At 47.3% G+C, this 19,076-nt stretch overlaps 1 protein-coding gene across 3 annotated transcripts in view; it reads left to right on the plus strand.

Annotated features, from left to right (window-relative positions):
• Positions 1-14,750: 14,750 nt before the first annotated feature.
• RAPGEF4 (Rap guanine nucleotide exchange factor 4) overlaps positions 14,751-19,076 on the plus strand; it is an 88,614-nt gene continuing 84,288 nt past the window's right edge. The window contains exon 1 of one of the 3 annotated variants that reach the window (XM_061557544.1): positions 14,751-15,160. In XM_061557544.1, the coding sequence (XP_061413528.1) occupies positions 15,081-15,160 (80 nt within the window). In that variant the 5' untranslated portion in view covers positions 14,751-15,080. The remainder of the gene's footprint in view (positions 15,161-19,076) is intronic. The other 2 variants (XM_061557545.1, XM_061557546.1) reach the window with 2 other exon arrangements.

The following is a 19,076-nucleotide window of genomic DNA, read 5'->3' on the forward strand; positions in this document are numbered from 1 at the left end:
CAAGGTCGTTATTGATGGGTTGCAGTATGCATACCTGAGCACGGGGTGTCAACAGGGCTGAACAGCAGAACATTCACGAGGACAACGCGCTGCACATCTCGACAGAAACAGCAGTGGGAGGACAGCATCGGGTATAAACCTGTCGGGGTGTCCATGGCCTGTGGAACAATGGGACCCATGAACTTCGGATAATTCGAATACGATGTGGCCAGGATGGCATCTGTGCGTCTTGTGTCAAATCTGGTCAGCATGTGTCAAAATCTGGTAATGAAGGTTGCTCAAGGTTTTTTTTGTTAGTTCGTTGTCCTCTCCCCCGCACCTCCGATTAGTGCGGTTGGCTACGTACGATGCGAAAGAGGTTCAACATACATACAACCATTCATACACCCAGTTGTCTGTGCTCAGGTACATTTGTGGATAATCTCTCATACACACACACGTGCGCATAATGTAATGCGGCATTTGTATTATTTTAATCGGAGCAAGTTTACTAGATTTATTCGCTAATACTGTGTAACTTGAGCACATTTAGTGCACCGGCAGTGGGGACATTGTCTCAACAAAACAGCGTCCACACAAGGTTCATTTCTTCTAGATTTGAAGCTTTCGTGACTGCAAGGATTCATATTCTTAGGTTTTTTCGGTAAAGTCACGTAGGTAAAATTTTTTAATTAATAAAATAAAAATAAAATAAAAATCACGACGTTTCGGAGGCAACACAAGCTTCCGTCTTCAGGTGGAACCGTCACAGCACGATAGCTGTATCAAGTGAGATAAATTCCAGTAGCATCCTTATAAAACGAGCAAACGTCAAGTCGGTAGCTCAGTGGTGACGATGCAACGATGGGCGGCGGTTGATATCGAGAAATATCCTTGGCACTGCCAACGGCCTGGGGTTGTGTAGCCCGTGGTCTGAGCTGGGACCGGAGTGAGGGGGGAGCGGTTTGCACGCAGCTGCGTGCATCCATTTGGCAGCCTTTGAACGTTGCGCCCAGCGTGCGAGGATGACCAGCAGCAGGTGCCATGCACATGTTTTCAGTGACAACATTTGAACATTTGCAAGGGGAGAGTTGTGAGGTGTACCTTGATAAGCAACGTATTTTGTGGAGGGTTGTCAAAAAGGGGGAAGGGAGGGGGGGGGTGTTTAATTGATAGAGAAACAATATTTTAGGAAATTCTACCGGATAAAATGTCGTCATACTTATTACCAATGTGGTTTACCCTAATTTGCAATACTTTAGCAATTCTTATTTACACTCTTACCTTTTATGTTTTGTTGTTTGAAAAAAATAAATGCTCACCCATGCGAGCGCCTGGCTCTGCTTAAGAGAATTCCAAAGGGTTGAAGCAGCAGATAAATCTCATGGAACGGCAGACCAGGTCTCACTTTGAACTTGTAGCCAGAGCAGTATGGTTTCACATCAAAAGCACCTGCATCTCCTGGAACACACTGTGCCACTGCTCTTCCACAGGGCCACACTGCACCATGTGGAGTGGTGATGGTACCAAAATGTTACAGCGTTATAATTCACAGAGAACTTGCATGTGATTGCATCGGCATGCACAACAGTGGAATACAATCCATGATTTTTGAATTCTGAATTTACCAAACCAAGTTGTAATTTTGAGTTTGTGAATTGCAAGTTTCTGCAAGCCACAATCGAGAACACATCCGAGCGGACCTCCGTGCATGAGATGGAGCAATGAAATCGGGTCGCGTGCAAGAACTAGATGGATTGTTGCATCACAAGACCATGAGAGGTGAGAATAGCTTGGCGAGGCCTTCATCCAGTAGTGGATGGATCGTTAAGAAAGATCAATAACAAGTTTCTGATATAAAGTATGAGTTTTATATTCGTTTGAATTCGATCAAATGCCAATTAATCTGCAGTACAGGGCGAATATAAGGATACGTTGTGGTCTTTAGGTATTTAAATCTGTGCTGCAGAAAATTGTCTCATCCCTTTACAGACTTATGGTCACAAATGTGCATTCCATATTTAATTCTGAGTCCAGGCCACAGACCATTGCTGGCTGGCACCTCAAGATGGGAGGATTTCTGTCACACCCATTTACAAATTCCTGGTTTCCGCTGCATATTACTGGTAAGCCTTCAAAATTGAATTCGCAGAGGTGGCTGTCTGAAATAGTGATGTAGAGTCCACACACAGTCGCTGAGCCATATCACTTCTGGAATCTTGGGGCTTCAAGACTGGGTGCGTGGGAGTACAAAACAAAACAAAAATTCTCACATGCAGTGAATTTGATGGTCGAGGTTTTGTGGACTCGAGGGAGGAGGTGCGGGTCTGGTCCCTTGTTCAGTGTTCAAGGAAGAGCTCAGCAGCAGCAGCAGCGGCAGCATGATAATGCGAGTGTGGGAGACGAATTACTTGGACAGACATAGGGGACAGCTGAAGTGATCGGGTCAGGAAGTTGTGGAAGTATAAATTAAAGCTCCAGCCATGGGCAGGGCAAGGTGTCGGCACAGCCACGAGATGCGAGGGTGCTGATAGGAAGTTTCATTGCAAATGAAAAATACGATGGGAGGAAATGAGCCGAGGGTCAAAGCAGACGTCAAGATCACAGCCAGTTTTATCAAGTTTGAAGCGGGTGCGAGATTAACGATTTAATGGCGGAGTCTTTGCAGAAGATATATTCATTACCAAGTTGGGAATGTTTGGTTTCAGGGTTGTTGAATTAGGAACCGGTACCCCTCACACTGTATTGACACATGACTAACTTTCATTACATGATTTCATCAGGCACACTTGTTAGAGTTCGCCAATATTGGCCATCATGAACGATGATTACTCTGCAACCTTGGCACGTCGATGTCGTTTCCGTATGAACTATGGCGCGACGTGTAGCCAGTTATTATTTAACACACGTCTTTGATAATTATCCAATGCCATTGATGACGGTCAAAGTTTACTGATTGTATCGAAATAAAAAAAGTTGACTCGGTGATCGGTCATCTATATACCAGATATGAATGCCTTCAGTGGCCGTTTAAAACAACATACTTACGTCTTTCACTTAAAACAAATGGAATTGTAAAAAAATAAGGGCACAAAAAAAAGTGAACGGAGGGCCCGGACGGGAGATCGTGTGCAGCTCAAACGCGAGATGGAAAACACCCTGAGCCGTAACTCATGCGCTGTGCCACGCCCTGTCCACCGCCGTGGTTTTTTCTTTCTTGGTGGGGCCATGAAACAACACAACAGACAAGGACAGCGGGAGGCTGTCTCCAGCCTCACCTTCCCTCCTTTCCTTCTCTCGCATGGCCTTGTGCCAATAACAATCAGAGCCGGTCCTGGGGGGCGGGGGGGCGCGCACCGGGATAGGAGCCCTGCACCACCCAACTGGCCCTTTGGCCCACCCAACATTCACTCTCCTTCGTGGTGAATCACTGTTATGGTAGCCGGCAAAAAAAATCTCTTATACCCCCCCCCCCCAATCCAAGAGGAGCTGGAACCGGGCCTGGATACAATGAGCAGAGTCTGTGATCGCCGATTTCCACATGTCTTTGTGTGGGCAATGTGTGTGTACAACTACTTATTTGTACAGTTTGTGTTGTTTTTTTTCTCTCCCTCCAATGTGTATGAATAGCATTGCCAGGCTTCACACCCTACCGAGCAATCCTAAAGATAAGTGGAGAGGCTGCCCCTATAAATAACAGTCAACTTCCAAGGCTGGAATCTGCTTATGCAGGATGCGACAGTGCCACTCCTAAAATGGACAAGGGCCCACCCGGTCCTGTAGCTCACACGTGGGGTTTGTTGATTCATTTGTTGACTAAATGATTATTTACGGCGGAATTTACGTGCCATCGACACATTTTAACAAACTGCTCAAGAACCGAAGGCTAGGCGGTAACTGTGGAGAGACAAACGCTTGGTTCCACAAATGAAGAAGCTCAGTATAATGCTCTGCAGCTGCTTGCACAATGAATATTCGCAATAAGAGGAGATGACATAAGATAGAGGTTTAGGCTATATCACATCAGAGGATCAGATCTCAACGTTTTAAACGTTTAAGACAAAACCTCATATTTTTGCCAATGTAAAAGCTGCTGATTTACTCGAATGTGGTCGCCATGTGGCTATGCGGTGTGGAATGGCAGGTTCTTCCCACGAGTTTGAGGTCAGTTTCAGGCGCTGGAGCATGAGTGGATGGATGGTCGTGACTGTTAGGAGCTGAATGAAGTTGGCATCGTTGGCATGAAATGAGATATCGAGTCACGGCGATGCCCTCTGCTCTGAAAGCAGTGACGGTGGCTTCTAAATATGCGCCGATGAATACTGGAAAAGGAATTCGAAGCGCTGCCGTGATGTGTTAATCATAGAAGTCGGACGTTAATGCCAGCGGATGCAATATAAAAAGGTTGATTCTGAGTGTACTTTTTATATTTAATTCTCAAAGGGCATTTTTTTGTAATGTTCCATAACGATGCTATGAAGAGGGTTTGTGTTTTTTTTTTAATAATATGAATATACCATGGGTCGAAACACCAGTGTCATGGAACAGTAGTGCAGTGCTCGGCGAATGGAGAGTGTTTAATGGGGTCTGGTTTGGGGGTGCGAGTGATGAGTGGTGGGAGTGCTTATGATGTGGGCTGTGGTTTCAGGGTAGAAGTGATGCTGGGTGGGTGGTGAGTGCCGGTGCTTTATGGATGTGCTACGTGGGGGAGCGGTGGCGCAGTAGTTAGCGCGCTGTACTACGAACCCGGTGACCCGAGTTCAATTCCCGGTAACGGCCAACACCAGTGACAATGATCTGAACCGGTCCTGGGCTTCCCCTAGACCGACTCAGCCTCAAATAAGCACCAGGTACATCACCACTGGGGAGACAAAGGTGGCCCAGCGAGGTGCTGGCCACCCATCCCATCGTGTGCCATGCCGGCCTAAATAGGTGTTACTCACTAAAAGCACTTGCCCCAAAAGTATGTTAAGGCTATACGGGGATCTTTGTCTTGTACTATGAGGTATGTGAGTGGGGTGCAATTGTGGGGTGTGATTCAGTCTCACAAGTTCACCATTTTGGCATTCGTTATTTGGCAATGAAAGTTTCATTGGCCGCAACATGAATGATTCTGTATGAAAACATAACACTAGGTTTGACCCTTTCTGGCAATAAAACAGGAGGTGTTAAGATGTTCAAACACCAAATAGAAAACTTTTGCAAGGACTCATGTCTGCATTAACCACACGTACTTGTGGTGAACATGCAAACACAAACATGCCCTGACAACATATGGCATTGTCTTTGAAACGGATTGGTCTACACCAGAGACAGCCTTGTTCTTAAGGGCCTCATCTCACCAGTGTCAGACCGTGGAACGCCAAAAGGCGAACTGATGCTTTGGGCAAGTATTCATAAACGTGGTAAAGCAACACACTCATTGACGTGGGATTCCACTGCATCGAATGACCTAACGCCTCGTATATTGTATTTTATTGAATAGAATAGAACATGCAACTTCATCGGTGAATTCATTTTTTAATTATATATGAACAAAGAGCAGCCACAGTCCCAGTGGTGGAACGTTGATGAGGGCGAGTTTACGAGATGGCTGCACAATAGGCGGAGTAAAGCCTCTGTGGCATGTGAAAGCAGCAGCAGCAGCAGTGTGTGTGGTCATTAATGTGTGGGTTGTGGGTGCCGAGGGGGTTGAGGAGGGGAGCGGTGGTGTAGCGGTTAGCGCTACGCTGCGCTACGAACCCGGCGACCCGGGTTCGATTCATGCTCACGGCCAACACCGGTGACGATTATTTAAACTGGTCCTGGGCCTCCTCCTAGGTCGACTCAGCCTCAAATGGGTACCTGGTGCGGTGTGTAAACATCGCCAATGGGGAAGCAAAGGGGGTCGGTCGTGGTGCTGGCCACCCACCCCCTCGTGTGCCGTGCCGGCCTTCATAGGTGCTCGCTAACAGCACTTGCCCCAACAGTATGTCAAAGGCTATACGGGGGAACTTTATCTTTGTTCATTAATGTGTTGGATGTGCGTGCCGAAGGGGTGGAGGAGGAGGTGTGGAGGGGGTGGAGCAGCGCTGTCTGTCTGCTGAACAAATGGTGCCAGGCTGGTCGAGGAGGAGCCGTCGGAGTGATGCGCACCCGGCACGTGACCCCGTGTCCAGACCTCGTGTCGCCGAGTCCATACAACAGGTGTCCCGAGCACAGCGAGACGCACTGGGATGCCGCTGTCCTTGTTTATTTGGGGAGTTAGTTAAAGCCGGTTGACCCTTTACGCTTAAACTATCCTCGCACTTTTGTATGGTCATGTATTCTCCGGACGTAATTCTTGCACGAGCGCACGTCTGTGTCTGTAGAGTGCAGTCACATCTATTGTTGTAGTACACGTCTGTGTCTGCAGAGTACAGTCACATCCATTGTTGTAGTGCACGTCTGTGTCTGCAGAGTGCAGTCACATCCATTGTTGTGGTGCACGTGTGTGTCTGCAGAGTGCAGTCACATCCATTGTTGTGGTGCACGTCTGTGTCTGTAGAGTGCAGTCACATCCATTGTTGTAGTGCACGTCTGTGTCTGTAGAGTGCAGTCACATCCATTGTTGTGGTGCACGTGTGTGTCTGCAGAGTGCAGTCACATCCATTGTTGTAGTGCACGTGTGTGTCTGCAGAGTGCAGTCACATCCATTGTTGTAGTGCACGTCTGTGTCTGCAGAGTGCAGTCACATCCATTGTTGTAGTGCACGTCTGTGTCTGCAGAGTGCAGTCACATCCATTGTTGTGGTGCACGTCTGTGTCTGCAGAGTGCAGTCACATTCATTGTAGTAGTGCACGTCTGTGTTTGCAGAGTGCAGTCACATCCATTGTTGTAGTGCACGTCTGTGTCTGTAGAGTGCAGTCACATCCATTGTTGTGGTGCACGTCTGTGTCTGCAGGGTGCAGTCACATCCATTGTTGTAGTGCACGTCTGTGTCTGCAGAGTGCAGTCACATCCATTGTTGTAGTGCACGTGTGTGTCTGCAGGGTGCAGTCACATCCATTGTTGTAGTGCACGTGTGTGTCTGCAGAGTGCAGTCACATCCATTGTTGTGGTGCACGTCTGTGTCTGCAGAGTGCAGTCACATCCATTGTTGTAGTGCACGCGTGTGTCTGCAGGGTGCAGTCACATCCATTGTTGTAGTGCACGTGTGTGTCTGCAGAGTGCAGTCACATCCATTGTTGTGGTGCACGTCTGTGTCTGCAGAGTGCAGTCACATCCATTGTTGTAGTGCACGCGTGTGTCTGCAGGGTGCAGTCACATCCATTGTTGTAGTGCACGTGTGTGTCTGCAGAGTGCAGTCACATCCATTGTTGTAGTGCACGTGTGTGTCTGCAGAGTGCAGTCACATCCATTGTTGTAGTGCACGTGTGTGTCTGCAGGGTGCAGTCACATCCATTGTTGTAGTGCACGTGTGTGTCTGCAGAGTGCAGTCACATCCATTGTTGTAGTGCACGTGTGTGTCTGCAGAGTGCAGTCACATCCATTGTTGTAGTGCACGTGTGTGTCTGCAGAGTGCAGTCACATCCATTGTTGTAGTGCACGTGTGTGTCTGCAGAGTGCAGTCACATCCATTGTTGTAGTGCACGTGTGTGTCTGCAGGGTGCAGTCACATCCATTGTTGTAGTGCACGTGTGTGTCTGCAGGGTGCAGTCACATCCACGTCAGTGTCCGCACGTCTATACTAACCATTTGCGACGTGGACAACTACAGCGAATGTCACCTAAACGTTCGGTAAAGTCACGTAGAAGGGAAATAATAAAATAATAAAAATAAAACATAATAAAATAAAACAATATAATAAATTAATATAATATACTTATATATTTTTTATTTTATTATGTTTTATTTTTATTACTTTATTATTTGCCTTCTACGCGACTTTACCGAAAGAACCAAGAAGATGAATCCCTGCAGTCACGAAAGCTTTAATTCGAAATCTCTTTGTTTTTGTTTAAGCCCTCGAAAAGGTCCGACTTCTCGCGGGTCAAACAATCCGCGCACGGATTTGTCAACTCGACTTCGAGGGGTATTTTCCCGGACGAAGTGAGAGCATCGCAAAAGAATACTGATGACTCACAACATCCACCGGATCGATGATACTCGCTCTTCGTCGCCCACACGAAGAAGAAGACTGGCCAGAATGGTTGAAATATGGTCCGATAGCTCTCAACGACGCGGAAACATCGTGGGATCGATGTGCTCATCCAGCAGAGGATTGATAGAGCGCTTTACATTGTCCACGCTTTATGTGCTAAAGCATACCAAGCACCAAAGCCGTCCCTAGGGTTACAACGAATCAGGGCAACCGCCCGGGGCCCCGCACTTGGGGGGGGGGCTGTGCTTTCGGTTTAGTTTGGAGGTTGTCGGTGTGCCCCGGCACCCCCCTATGAACGGCCCAGCCAAGCGCCACATATTACGTTGGGTTTCTTTTTTATAACACATACAATATACAGTACACACTTTGGGTAGTGATAATGTTTGGAAGGGGGCATTTTTATTTTCTTCTGGGTTAAAGCCACAGCTGTCGAGGTGGGGATCGAGCAGTTGTATGTGCATGCCCTATCGTGCCATGCGATCGTGATGCATGGCCCAGCTCACGAAAGTGTCCGATAACCGTAAATCCAGACACCCTGATAGGGGAGACTGGTTACAGGCCATACATAATAAAGTGGTTTATCTGGCGACCTTGGAGAGAAGTTGTCATATACAATATTACATTCAGTAAAATGTATAGCCACCAGTCTGCTACTTATGACCATTCGTGTACGCCATAGACGATACAACCGCGTTGTTTTGACTGGTTGCAGAGGCATGACACGTCACATTTTCTAAGCTGTTCTTTACATTTTTTATTTCCCACAGTCGCTATCCCACTGTGCACACGTCCGCATCTGGCGCAGCACCAGTGCACTTGGAGTGCTGTCGTTTTTTTTAAATTGTTGTATGATGAGTGAAAGTGAGGTCTTGGTGGCTCGTTGCTTTCGCTCGGAGCACGCTCTGCATGAGCCCCATCTCGTTTGCCCTTCGATGACCATGTGCTTCTACTCAACCGCATGAGCTCATGTCACAATGCTGCATACCAGCACCATCTACTGGGCTCTATTTGCCCAGAGTAATCGCTGCCTTTTTACATCGATGTCTCATTCACATTGTGTCGATGCCTCTGCTGTTAATATGATTTTTTTACAATCGTGTAATGAATGTGAAGTATTGATTAAAATGTGCGATGCAGTTTTTCATAACTTTTTCCCCCCCCGATACGATGTCTTCAACAACATCACGAACCATTCATTCTCAATCAATTCCTGGACAAATTCCAACACCTACAAATCTATCGTAGAATGCCTCGGTCCATAGTTATTTCCAATTTGAAGTTTGTATACATACATGAGTACTCGGCATACACCTAGAGGAATAACTTGAGTTTTCATTTAATTATTTCCGTACGGTAAATGTCCTTTTGCGTTTGCTTCATTCGGTCCTTGGCGGCGTAAATCACATGCGAGTCAGAGAGGTGCGCGTGGGAGAATCGGGTGAATAGGTGAGCTCCTGGGGTGAGTTTGGGGGAGTTGGTAAAACGAGTGTGTCGGAGTCACGTGTCTGTGGGAGCCGGAGGGTTGAGTATGGAGGAGGGGGGGTTCTGGGAGGATGCACAGCTGCCCAGCTTAAGGTCTCCCGATGAACCGCGTTCTCAGTCGATGAACCTGTAGTGGCAGCCATAACGCGCCAGTTAAAAATCTGTAGCAATGTGTGCAGTGATGCATACTATGTTGTAAATGTGCAACATTGCATATCAGTTACAATAATACTTTAGTTTTATATCGCGTCGTTTATGGCAACAGAATCTCACAACGCTGTACATTAATTATACATAAGGACCCATATACGCGGTTGGCTACGCACGGTGCGAAAGAAGCCCAGCACACACGCATACATAGCAAGCAAATGAACACACTATTACCAAACAAAATAAAAAAATGAATAAACGAATTAATAAATTGCACCAGGACAAAAAACCACAATCAACAAAAAAATGAATCAAACAAAAAGATGAATTATATATGAAAATTCAGCATCAATCGCTTCACAATTTCGACATTCTTACAGGTGTTCAAGGAATAAGTGCCTGGCATCAGCTGACAGTGGATGACTGGGTCTCCGCTGGTGTCTCACCGGCCTGGGTGCACAAGCAACGATGGCAAGGCGCTGCTGCCCGTGGCGTCGGGCCTGCAGGGCGGTGCCCTCTGGCACCGCATGCCACAGACGAGATGCCCTGCTGTTCCGAGGTCGAAAATTCTGCAAAAACCACCGTGATGGCACCTGACGTCCTGCCCCTCCAAACGCACCAGACCACGAAGACCAGGGCCAGCACTGGGGCCACCAATGTGGCCCTGCGACGGGCAGACAACGACACTTTTATTTTTTATTTTACCAGGTAAGGCCCACGGAGCTATATAGCTCTTTTTAAAAAGTGACCAGGCCACAAATGTTAGCCCAATTAATTGGCTTATCAAGTGGACATTTTATTGCAGCTAAATACTCTAAAATGCACGTTTATAAATCTGGATGGAAAACCCGGAGGACCCGGAGAAAAATCCACGCGACCACGGGGAGAGAGACACCGCGAACTTCCAAATATACAGGCCTCAAGAGTCGGGATTGACCCCACGACCTCCTCTATACCAGGCGAGGTAGTTAACATCTCACTACCGCGGCGCCCGGTGTGATGGATACACGTGAGCGCTCACGGGCGATGAGAGACATTTGCACTGAGATCAGCATGACTCGGCGCGGGAGTCCACGGAAACGTGGAAAGTTGGTGTGACTTGGTAGCAGCGTTTTTGATCCCATGAGTTGCATCTGTGAGCAGATGCGTTCATTTACCCTCCTGAGATGTTTAATCCGACGCCTAATTAAGCGTGTCTCTGGCATCGTCACTTGGCTGTTTAGGCACCGAAGCGAATGTAATGCGAGCAATCGCAGACGGGGATTTTATAACGAGCCGAGTTCAGGTAAATCTGCGCCTTCGAACCGCTAATGTCTGAAGTCACATAATCGAGGCTTGTCGTATGCAGGTTGTAGAACATGGAGACTAAGTCTCTCCCACTTATCAAACAATCCCAAACACAACTGAAAATCAAAACACTTACCAGTTGTAGGAAAAACACTCGAACACTTTCACCAGCATGCTGGTGCTCGGTTACACAAATGCTCGGACTTAAACCAAGCGTGGACATGAACATATGCACTCCGTCTTGCTGTGCGCAGCCAGGATATGCTCCACGAACGGTGCTCTCTACATGATGCATTCGTGTTCGTTAGAATAAGCTGCAGCCCAAATGTGACCGTGTAACAAGCGCGTCGCCAAATGACGGCACCAGTGTTAAACATTTACTCGAGTTGATGCTGTTAATTCACGTGGCGACAAATGGGTGATTGTAATATTCATGCTATTCGTTGTTGTTGTTCTTGCCGTGCTAGCTACAGCACTTATGGGTCATTATTGCAAAGGTCATTATTGCACTGGTCACGCCTCGGACATTTGCAACTTGTATTATGCCCTCGTGCATGTTAACACGCGGTCAGGCTGGCTGCATAACATTTAAAACAAGTGGTTATATTTAAACTGCGCAGCGAAACGCGCCTTAGCCGTGCCGACATATATGTGTACAGGTACGGCGCTTATGTCAGTCCACCGCTGGATGACGGCCTCCCCACGGATCGTATAAGTTGTTTGACCATACTTCACCGCAACGGTTAGTGCGGGTTGGTGAAGGGGAGGGAGGGTGGAACTCGTTCAGATGTCACTCGTCGCTGATGTTTGCCGTGGCCTGGAATCAAACTCAGGTGACGGGTTCGTCGCGCAGGCTACTAACCACTGCACTACTTCAGTAATTAATGCATTCGTATTTAATGTATACATGTGTAGCATGTCGACCTCAAGAACTTTATACGATAGCAGTAATCACAAAGTGGGCAATGTACAGGGTGGTCAAGATGTATTGTGACCCACATTTAATTCCTAATACTTGATATTGTTTTTGAAGTAAGGTGTATTTGAAACATAAATTAACGTGCAAAGGGTACAGACACATTTCGGGGTCAAATAATTGTGGGGGGGGGGGGGGGTCACAAGATATATGGATCACTCGGTCTACGCACCACGTGCAGACACCACTGAGTATTTAATTATGATGACGCATGTGTCCCACACTGAGTGTGTGTGTATGTATTATTAGGACACATGTTTACCCAGGAAAGCCTTGGCTGAGTCTCATCCATCTTTTCCAGGAGGGTCCTTAGCAGTTATCGCTGTTGGGGGAGCGATGATTGCACGGTAGATTACAACTGAGCAGTCTGGTGCGAGGTGTTGGTGCAGCTTACAGCTCACAGCTGACGCATGCCCGACAGTGTGAAGCCGCTCCTCTTTGTACGGACAAAGCGACGAGCTGAGGCACCTGGGCAGTCCCCCCGTGTCTCGCTGGTTACCGGCACCACCGGCGAGAGGCGAGCATATCCCCTACAATTAGAGTTTAATTCATAATTAGATAGGCTATCTTTTTTTTCTTCCAATAGCAGCAGCTGTCAGTTGCTCACATTTGAAACAAACTCAGCAAAAGGGGAAGTAACCGACGTTGCTGAGTTTATTGGATTTGTTACGCGGGTGATCCCGTTTTGCCAGTTTCCCGGGGGAGATCCGCCGTGCGTGATCACAGTAGCAGCGGCAAAACCAAGAGGCAAAACAAAAATTAACCCGTAAAAACAAAGTTTTTCACTATAAATCCTTTATATGCGTGGCGGCTAGAGTCCTCTCGTCCTCTGGCTTGAGATGGCTGCCACCTATGGGTCAGATGATTGCCTGCCACCATTAAGCAATTGGTAATGAAATATAATTGTTTTTTTCCTAAAAAGTGTAAAATTTTGGAAAAAACGACCGAAAGATTTGCACGGTCGTAAGCGCGCAAGCAAGCAAGCAAGTGAACTTAATATAAAGGATTTAAAAACAACCCCGTCAACATCGAAACGCACGAGTAGAGCGTCCTGAAGGAATATTGTGCAACTAACACTCGGGGTATATTTTAACGGCTGCTGCTTGACAATGTGTTTCCTCCGTCTTCTTTGCACCGTTTTTTTAAATATTAAAAGCGGTTTGCTTTTAAAGGTGGCAGTCGTCCCAATGTAACCTTATCGCCTGCATGCATCACAGGACACTGAATACAATCGCGCATCACAACGCGGATTTGTATAATACACCTACACACAGGCAGTACTGTAAGATGCAATTTCCCGATTGCAGGAGCTGTGATTAGCACCAACACTCGATTTCTTAGCGATGATTATTATAAGATAATAATCAATTTATGCAGTATATCCGTGGGAACTCGAACGTCAACATTTTCCCATGGTTTAAATGCTTGGAACTTTTTCTCCCCCCCAACATCATATGGTGGTGAATACGCTTGTCCAAATACCGTGATCATTCATGCATGGTGAGAGTGGTGAAAGTTGAGAGTGGTTGAGGCCGCTGTGTGGCTGGTGTTGGGTTGCAGTTTCAACAGAAACCGTGCCCTCCAGCCCTGCCCCCCACAGATGACACCCCCCTCGACCCTCCCCCAGAATATGACATCACTGCCCCGCACAGATGATAGAACAATGCGGCCACCTGATGCACAAACAGGGCGTCAAAGATCCGGAGGCTCGCGTCTCCGGGCCACAAATCCCAAACCATCGGTCCACATCTCAAATACTCCGCTGCTGCTGCTGTCTTCACTTCTTCAAAGCAGGAATGGACGAGATCCACTCTGCGTCTGAACAGTTAAATTGAGTGGATAACAAATCTAAAATTGCATCTTTAATCCGCTCATATTAATTCATACGAAAGAAGAAGATGAGCTATAATATTGAGTTTTTGGGCAATTGCTATTATATATATTTTTTCATTTAAGGCAGTGTTTTTGAAGAATCTGTTGATTTGTGTCGTTGTTTTGTTGCTTGTGCGAGCAGCCAACTGGGTAATCGCCAAATAATTTGGTCAAAATTAAATTCACAAGCGCTGCCCTTCAGCGCTCTCTTGCGTCAAAGCCTGGGAGTGACGCAGATCGCGTGCCCAGAAGAGTCGCGATCAGCAGCAGCACGAGCGGCAGTGATTTGTCACGTGTGGGTGTCAACGGGACGAGACTCGTTATAACACAGCCGCCTTGTGTTGCCGTCGAGATATCATTTGAAACGAAACCGCCTCGTGTTCGTCAATTAGTGCTATCTTGTACAATGCCCATAGTTAGTCCCGGATGACGGCTCGCGTGTAACTCATTTGCGCATAAACGCTCACCCATTATCTGACTCGGCAAAAGTGCGCCAACCTTACTGAGCCACACGACGCCTCGATGTGTTCGAGTGGACGCATCCGCACGAGAACCCCAGCCACGAGACGGAGTATGCGGCGCAGGGAGAGAGAGGGATGAACTCCACCGCGGCAGAAGAGAACCCGGGAGCTGTCCACCCGCCCTTGGTGCTGAGAAAGCGCCTCGTGAGAGCGAGTCTGCCAGGAGAAAAACGTCGCTTGGATTGTGGCCCCCTGGGTGCGGTGTCCAACGGGATTAGTGACACTCTCGACGAGTGGGTCGTGATTCCATGGGTGAGAAGGTCACGGTCAACCTTCTTGGTGAGGGCACCCCCCTCCCCCTTGTCGGTGTGAGAAGTTCGTGACCCCGTGGGGGTAAGGACGTCGAGGTCCCTCGGGTGAAGGGTTCATGATCGCGATAATTAGGGGGACATGGCGCCCTAGGTAAGGGGGTCATGGTGCCTTAGGTAAAGGGGTCGTGGTGCCTTGGGGTCGTGGTTCTCGAGTTCAGGGGGTCGTGGCCCGCTCGGCTGTCGTCACTCGGCTCGCGTCTCTGGGAGGAGCCGGGCCAGTGTGGAGACTCCTCCTCGGCCCGGCCTCCCCCTCACCCCGCCCGGGCGGCGGCGCTCGCAGCCCAGGGGTTCCCCAGGTCGAGCTGAGAAGGAGCGAGGAGGAACGGAGGAGAGGAGCAGCGAGCAGGGAGAGAGGGACGAGAGGAGGCGGCTCTCCGCCTATGCCGACCACAGCGATGGTGGCGGCGCGGAGCGGCGCGCACCCGGTGCCTTGCGACTGGGTTCCCTGTCTCGACAAAAGGTACGCCTGGGGCAGGGTCGGGTGGACGTGGGGGGTGGGTGGGGGGCAGCGGTAGGCAAAGTCGGGTCAGGGCAGGGCCGGGTTAGACGGGGGGCAGAGGTTAGAGAGGAGCTGGGGCAGGGCCGGCCCCTCCCTGCCGCGCCCGCCGGGTGAGCGCGGAGACTCACACGGCAGGACAATGCATCGTGTAGCCGAGCGGCGGAGCCGGCTCCGGCGATCCGCTGCGTGCGGGTGGTGTCCTCAGCTGTGAGAGACAAAGGCGCGAGAGGGGGATGACGCGGTGATGCACGAGGAGACGGGGGCTCGTGATGAGGTACTGCACCCGTAGGGTCGTCTTTGTTCCGCTCTTGTCAGTCCACGTTGCCCGCAGACGGCTCCGACGTGAAGCGTGCTGATGGTGAGTGATGGTGGTGGTGGGGGTGACCACACGTGCGCTATGATGATGATGGTGGTGGTGGTGGCCGTAATTGTACATGAGACTTGAGATGGTGATGATGGTGGTTGTCAGAATGATCGCATGTAAGGCGTGTGTGGTGGTAGTTGTGGTGGTGGTGGTGGTGATAATGATGGTGATAATGATCGCACGTGTGATGTGTAATGATGATGGTGATGATGAATGACGGTGCTGATGATCGCACGTGAGACTAGGACATTAATGGTGATCACAACGCGAGAGGGACTCTGGCGATTATGTAAACCTTTTGTTATGGGTAGTGTGCAAAATAGACAATGGCCTGTAACAAGGAATGTTTAAACGGAATTATGCATCTCAACACGTACAAATACATTTTTTATGCTTGTATCTTATATTTTCAGTGTTGGTCATGCATAAAAGAAATGCAATTCATGAACATATTAAGACTCAAGTAAATGCATGTCATGATTCATTTGAGTGGTCTGAAATGATAACGAGCATGCAACTTGCATTCAATTTATGATGGTGTATTTTGCTTTGATTTAGAAATAATGACGTTTGCTATCAGTTGGCCTGTGTGCCAGTTTGAGATAACAGTTCCCAGGTAATTGCCACGACATTTATTATAATGAAAACTATATATATTGCGGACGTTAAAGGCCCAACCACGTTGTTATTCACAAGATTAGGCCATACTGTGTCATTGCCATAGTCAGAATCATGTCTGAAATATTATCTGCACATAAATTGTTGCAATGATAACAATTTGCAGCGATAACTGTCCCTGTGTGACTATTACCATCATCCAGGCCTTTCTTGTAAAGTATTTCATTTTAGTTGGCCCCTCACTTAGATACATAAAGAAAATTAATTACTCATCCGATTCAAAACGCTAGCCTTGATTTATACATTGTTAACCATCTCAGATGTGTTAACGCAGGCATTAAAACAGCCATTGGAAATTAACTACAAGTTAAGTTTCGATTTAAAGCTTTCGTGACTGCAGGGATTCATCTTCTTGTTTCTTTCGGTAAAGTCACGTAGAAGGGAAGTAATAAAATAATAAAAATAAAACATAATAAAACAATTCTCACGACGTTTCGGCTACAACGCAAGCAGCCGTCTTCAGGTGAAGACGGCTGCTTGCGTTGTAGCCGAAACCTCGTGAGAATTGTTTTATTATGTTTTATTTTTATTATTTTATTACTTCCCTTCTACGTGACTTTACCGAAAGAAACAAGAAGATACAAGTTAAGTTATTGATGAACTTAACAAAATTGGGCTAAACATAAAAATTATTTAAAAAAACTAATTCACGTTCCATAAATTCACTGAACAAAAGAATATATTTCTTGGAGAAACGCAACTGCAAAATACAGACGTCTACCTTAGGCGTTTATTAAAGGTAGCCCTGGAACAAATTATTAAATCAAGAGGCAAGCGAGAGCAGGGTGAAATGCTTATGGAAAACTGAACTTGATTATAAAAAGCCACATACTAATGTGTCTAAAAAGGAGCGTTTTCAATCACTGGACGTTACCTGTTACGATACGGATTGGAAGCATGAACACTGATAAAAAGAAAATGGGGGGGGGGGGGGGTGCTGAAAAATGTGGAAAGAAACGTGGATCGGTGCGTGTTTGTGAGATAGAAATAATAACTCGTCAATCGGAGAATCAATCCAAATAGGAGATGTGGACTTTGGCGGAACACATTGCGAGAAAGGATGATGGCCTGTGGTCACGACTAACGACAGAGGGGTAGACAAATGAGGGAACACACCCCCCCGAGATGGAGTGATGAGATCAGCTTGCGTACATGAGCGAGGTGGATTGTAGTATCGCAGGATCATGAAATACGGCATGGGTGGTGACGCCCAGCAGTGGACAGATCATGGCTATATATTATTTTTATATATGCTCTTTTTAAGAAAATGGCATATATACACACACATATGCTATTCGTATACATATATATGCTATTTTTAAATAGCATATATATATATACGGATACATTAAAATGCTAAAACAGAGTGTTTCCCATGCATTGCGCAGATTGCAAGGCAGGGGGGTCAGTGAAGGCACAGCTGGCCTTGGGTAAAGTGCTCAGTGCTGTCGAGTCCAGGGGGATGCATTCCGTACAGATGGCTCAGCAAGAATATTGGTAATTTCGTAACCAGTGTTGAAGCGTGGACCTCATTAGCCTGATCTTCTGTAAGTGGCACTAATGTTTTTTACGGGTGGCGGTTTAAAAAAAATGCATTGTCTATTGCCACATTTCCAAGTCGGAAAGAATGACATTAATTAGCAAGAAACACACGCGCGCTCAGAAATCGTAATGATAATCAATTAAAAATCGCACCCATTCAATTATGCAACATTAATATTTCTAGAATATGGATTTACTGCTGCAAAATGCAAATGAGGTATCGGAGTGACAATTTCTGCGTGATGTACAGTGTCTGCATCTACTGCAGGTGGAAATCTTCACCCTCCTGGCTTTAAGCAGCGTGATTTTATTGGTGTGCACCCCCCGATGCTTGGTGGCGACACGTATAACACGCAAATTGAATGCACCGTAGCCGTTTAGAATATCAGCTGGTGGGAATGGATGAGCCGTCGTTTGATGTAGCTTTCAGGGAGTGGGTCCGTGCCATCGGCCTTCCAGAGAATAGTCCAAAAATAGCAGCGCAGTAATGTAATTTAAAAGTTAAATAAAATCAGGAACCCTTGGAATACAGTATTCAACATTTCACATTTGCTCTACGTTTTTAGTGTGTTTTTTTACGTCGTAATTTTTACGTGATTCTTTAAATATAAGCACATTGAAAGTTATATTTTCAATCACTCGATGTATTATTTATTCACCGAATATATATTTTTACATTTTCATACGTACAGTGCACTTTGTTTTAAAATGTGGGTAGCTGATGCTTGATTCATGTGGTTACAGAATCTGCGATTCATAGAATACGGGGAACTGCGCAGCTGGGTTGGCACTTGTGACACCTGCGCTGTTCGCTAAACAAAGCCTCCCACAAACACAAGCATCCCCCAGCCAAGTTCACCGCAAAGACAAAGATCCCCTGTGCAGTATAGCCATTGCCAGACTGTTGGGGCAAGTTCTGTTAGCGAGCACCCATGAAAGCTGGCACAGTTCACGAGGGGGTGGGTGGTTAACACCACGCCCGGCTGCCTTTGTATCCCGAGTGCCAATGTTTACAGACTCCACCAGGTACTCCTTTAACGCTCAGTCGACTAGTCCCCACCGTTATTGGTCGTGAGCGAGAATCGAACTTGGGTGGCCGGGCTCGTAGGTGCAGTGCACTAACCACTGCACGATCCGCAGCCCATAGGCTCACCACGCACACACACCCAGCTCAAGCTCGAGACACTGCATGCAACCTTAGCCAGAGCACGTGACTATGCGTTGTCAACAAGTGCATGATGTGTTTTCTTACAGCACATTCAATCTATGCGTTCGCAGCGCGTGCTCACGATT

This window comes from Lethenteron reissneri, chromosome 23, assembly GCF_015708825.2.
Source record: "Lethenteron reissneri isolate LAM-NWPU_2019-01 chromosome 23, ASM1570882v1, whole genome shotgun sequence".
Lineage (NCBI taxonomy): Eukaryota > Metazoa > Chordata > Hyperoartia > Petromyzontiformes > Petromyzontidae > Lethenteron > Lethenteron reissneri.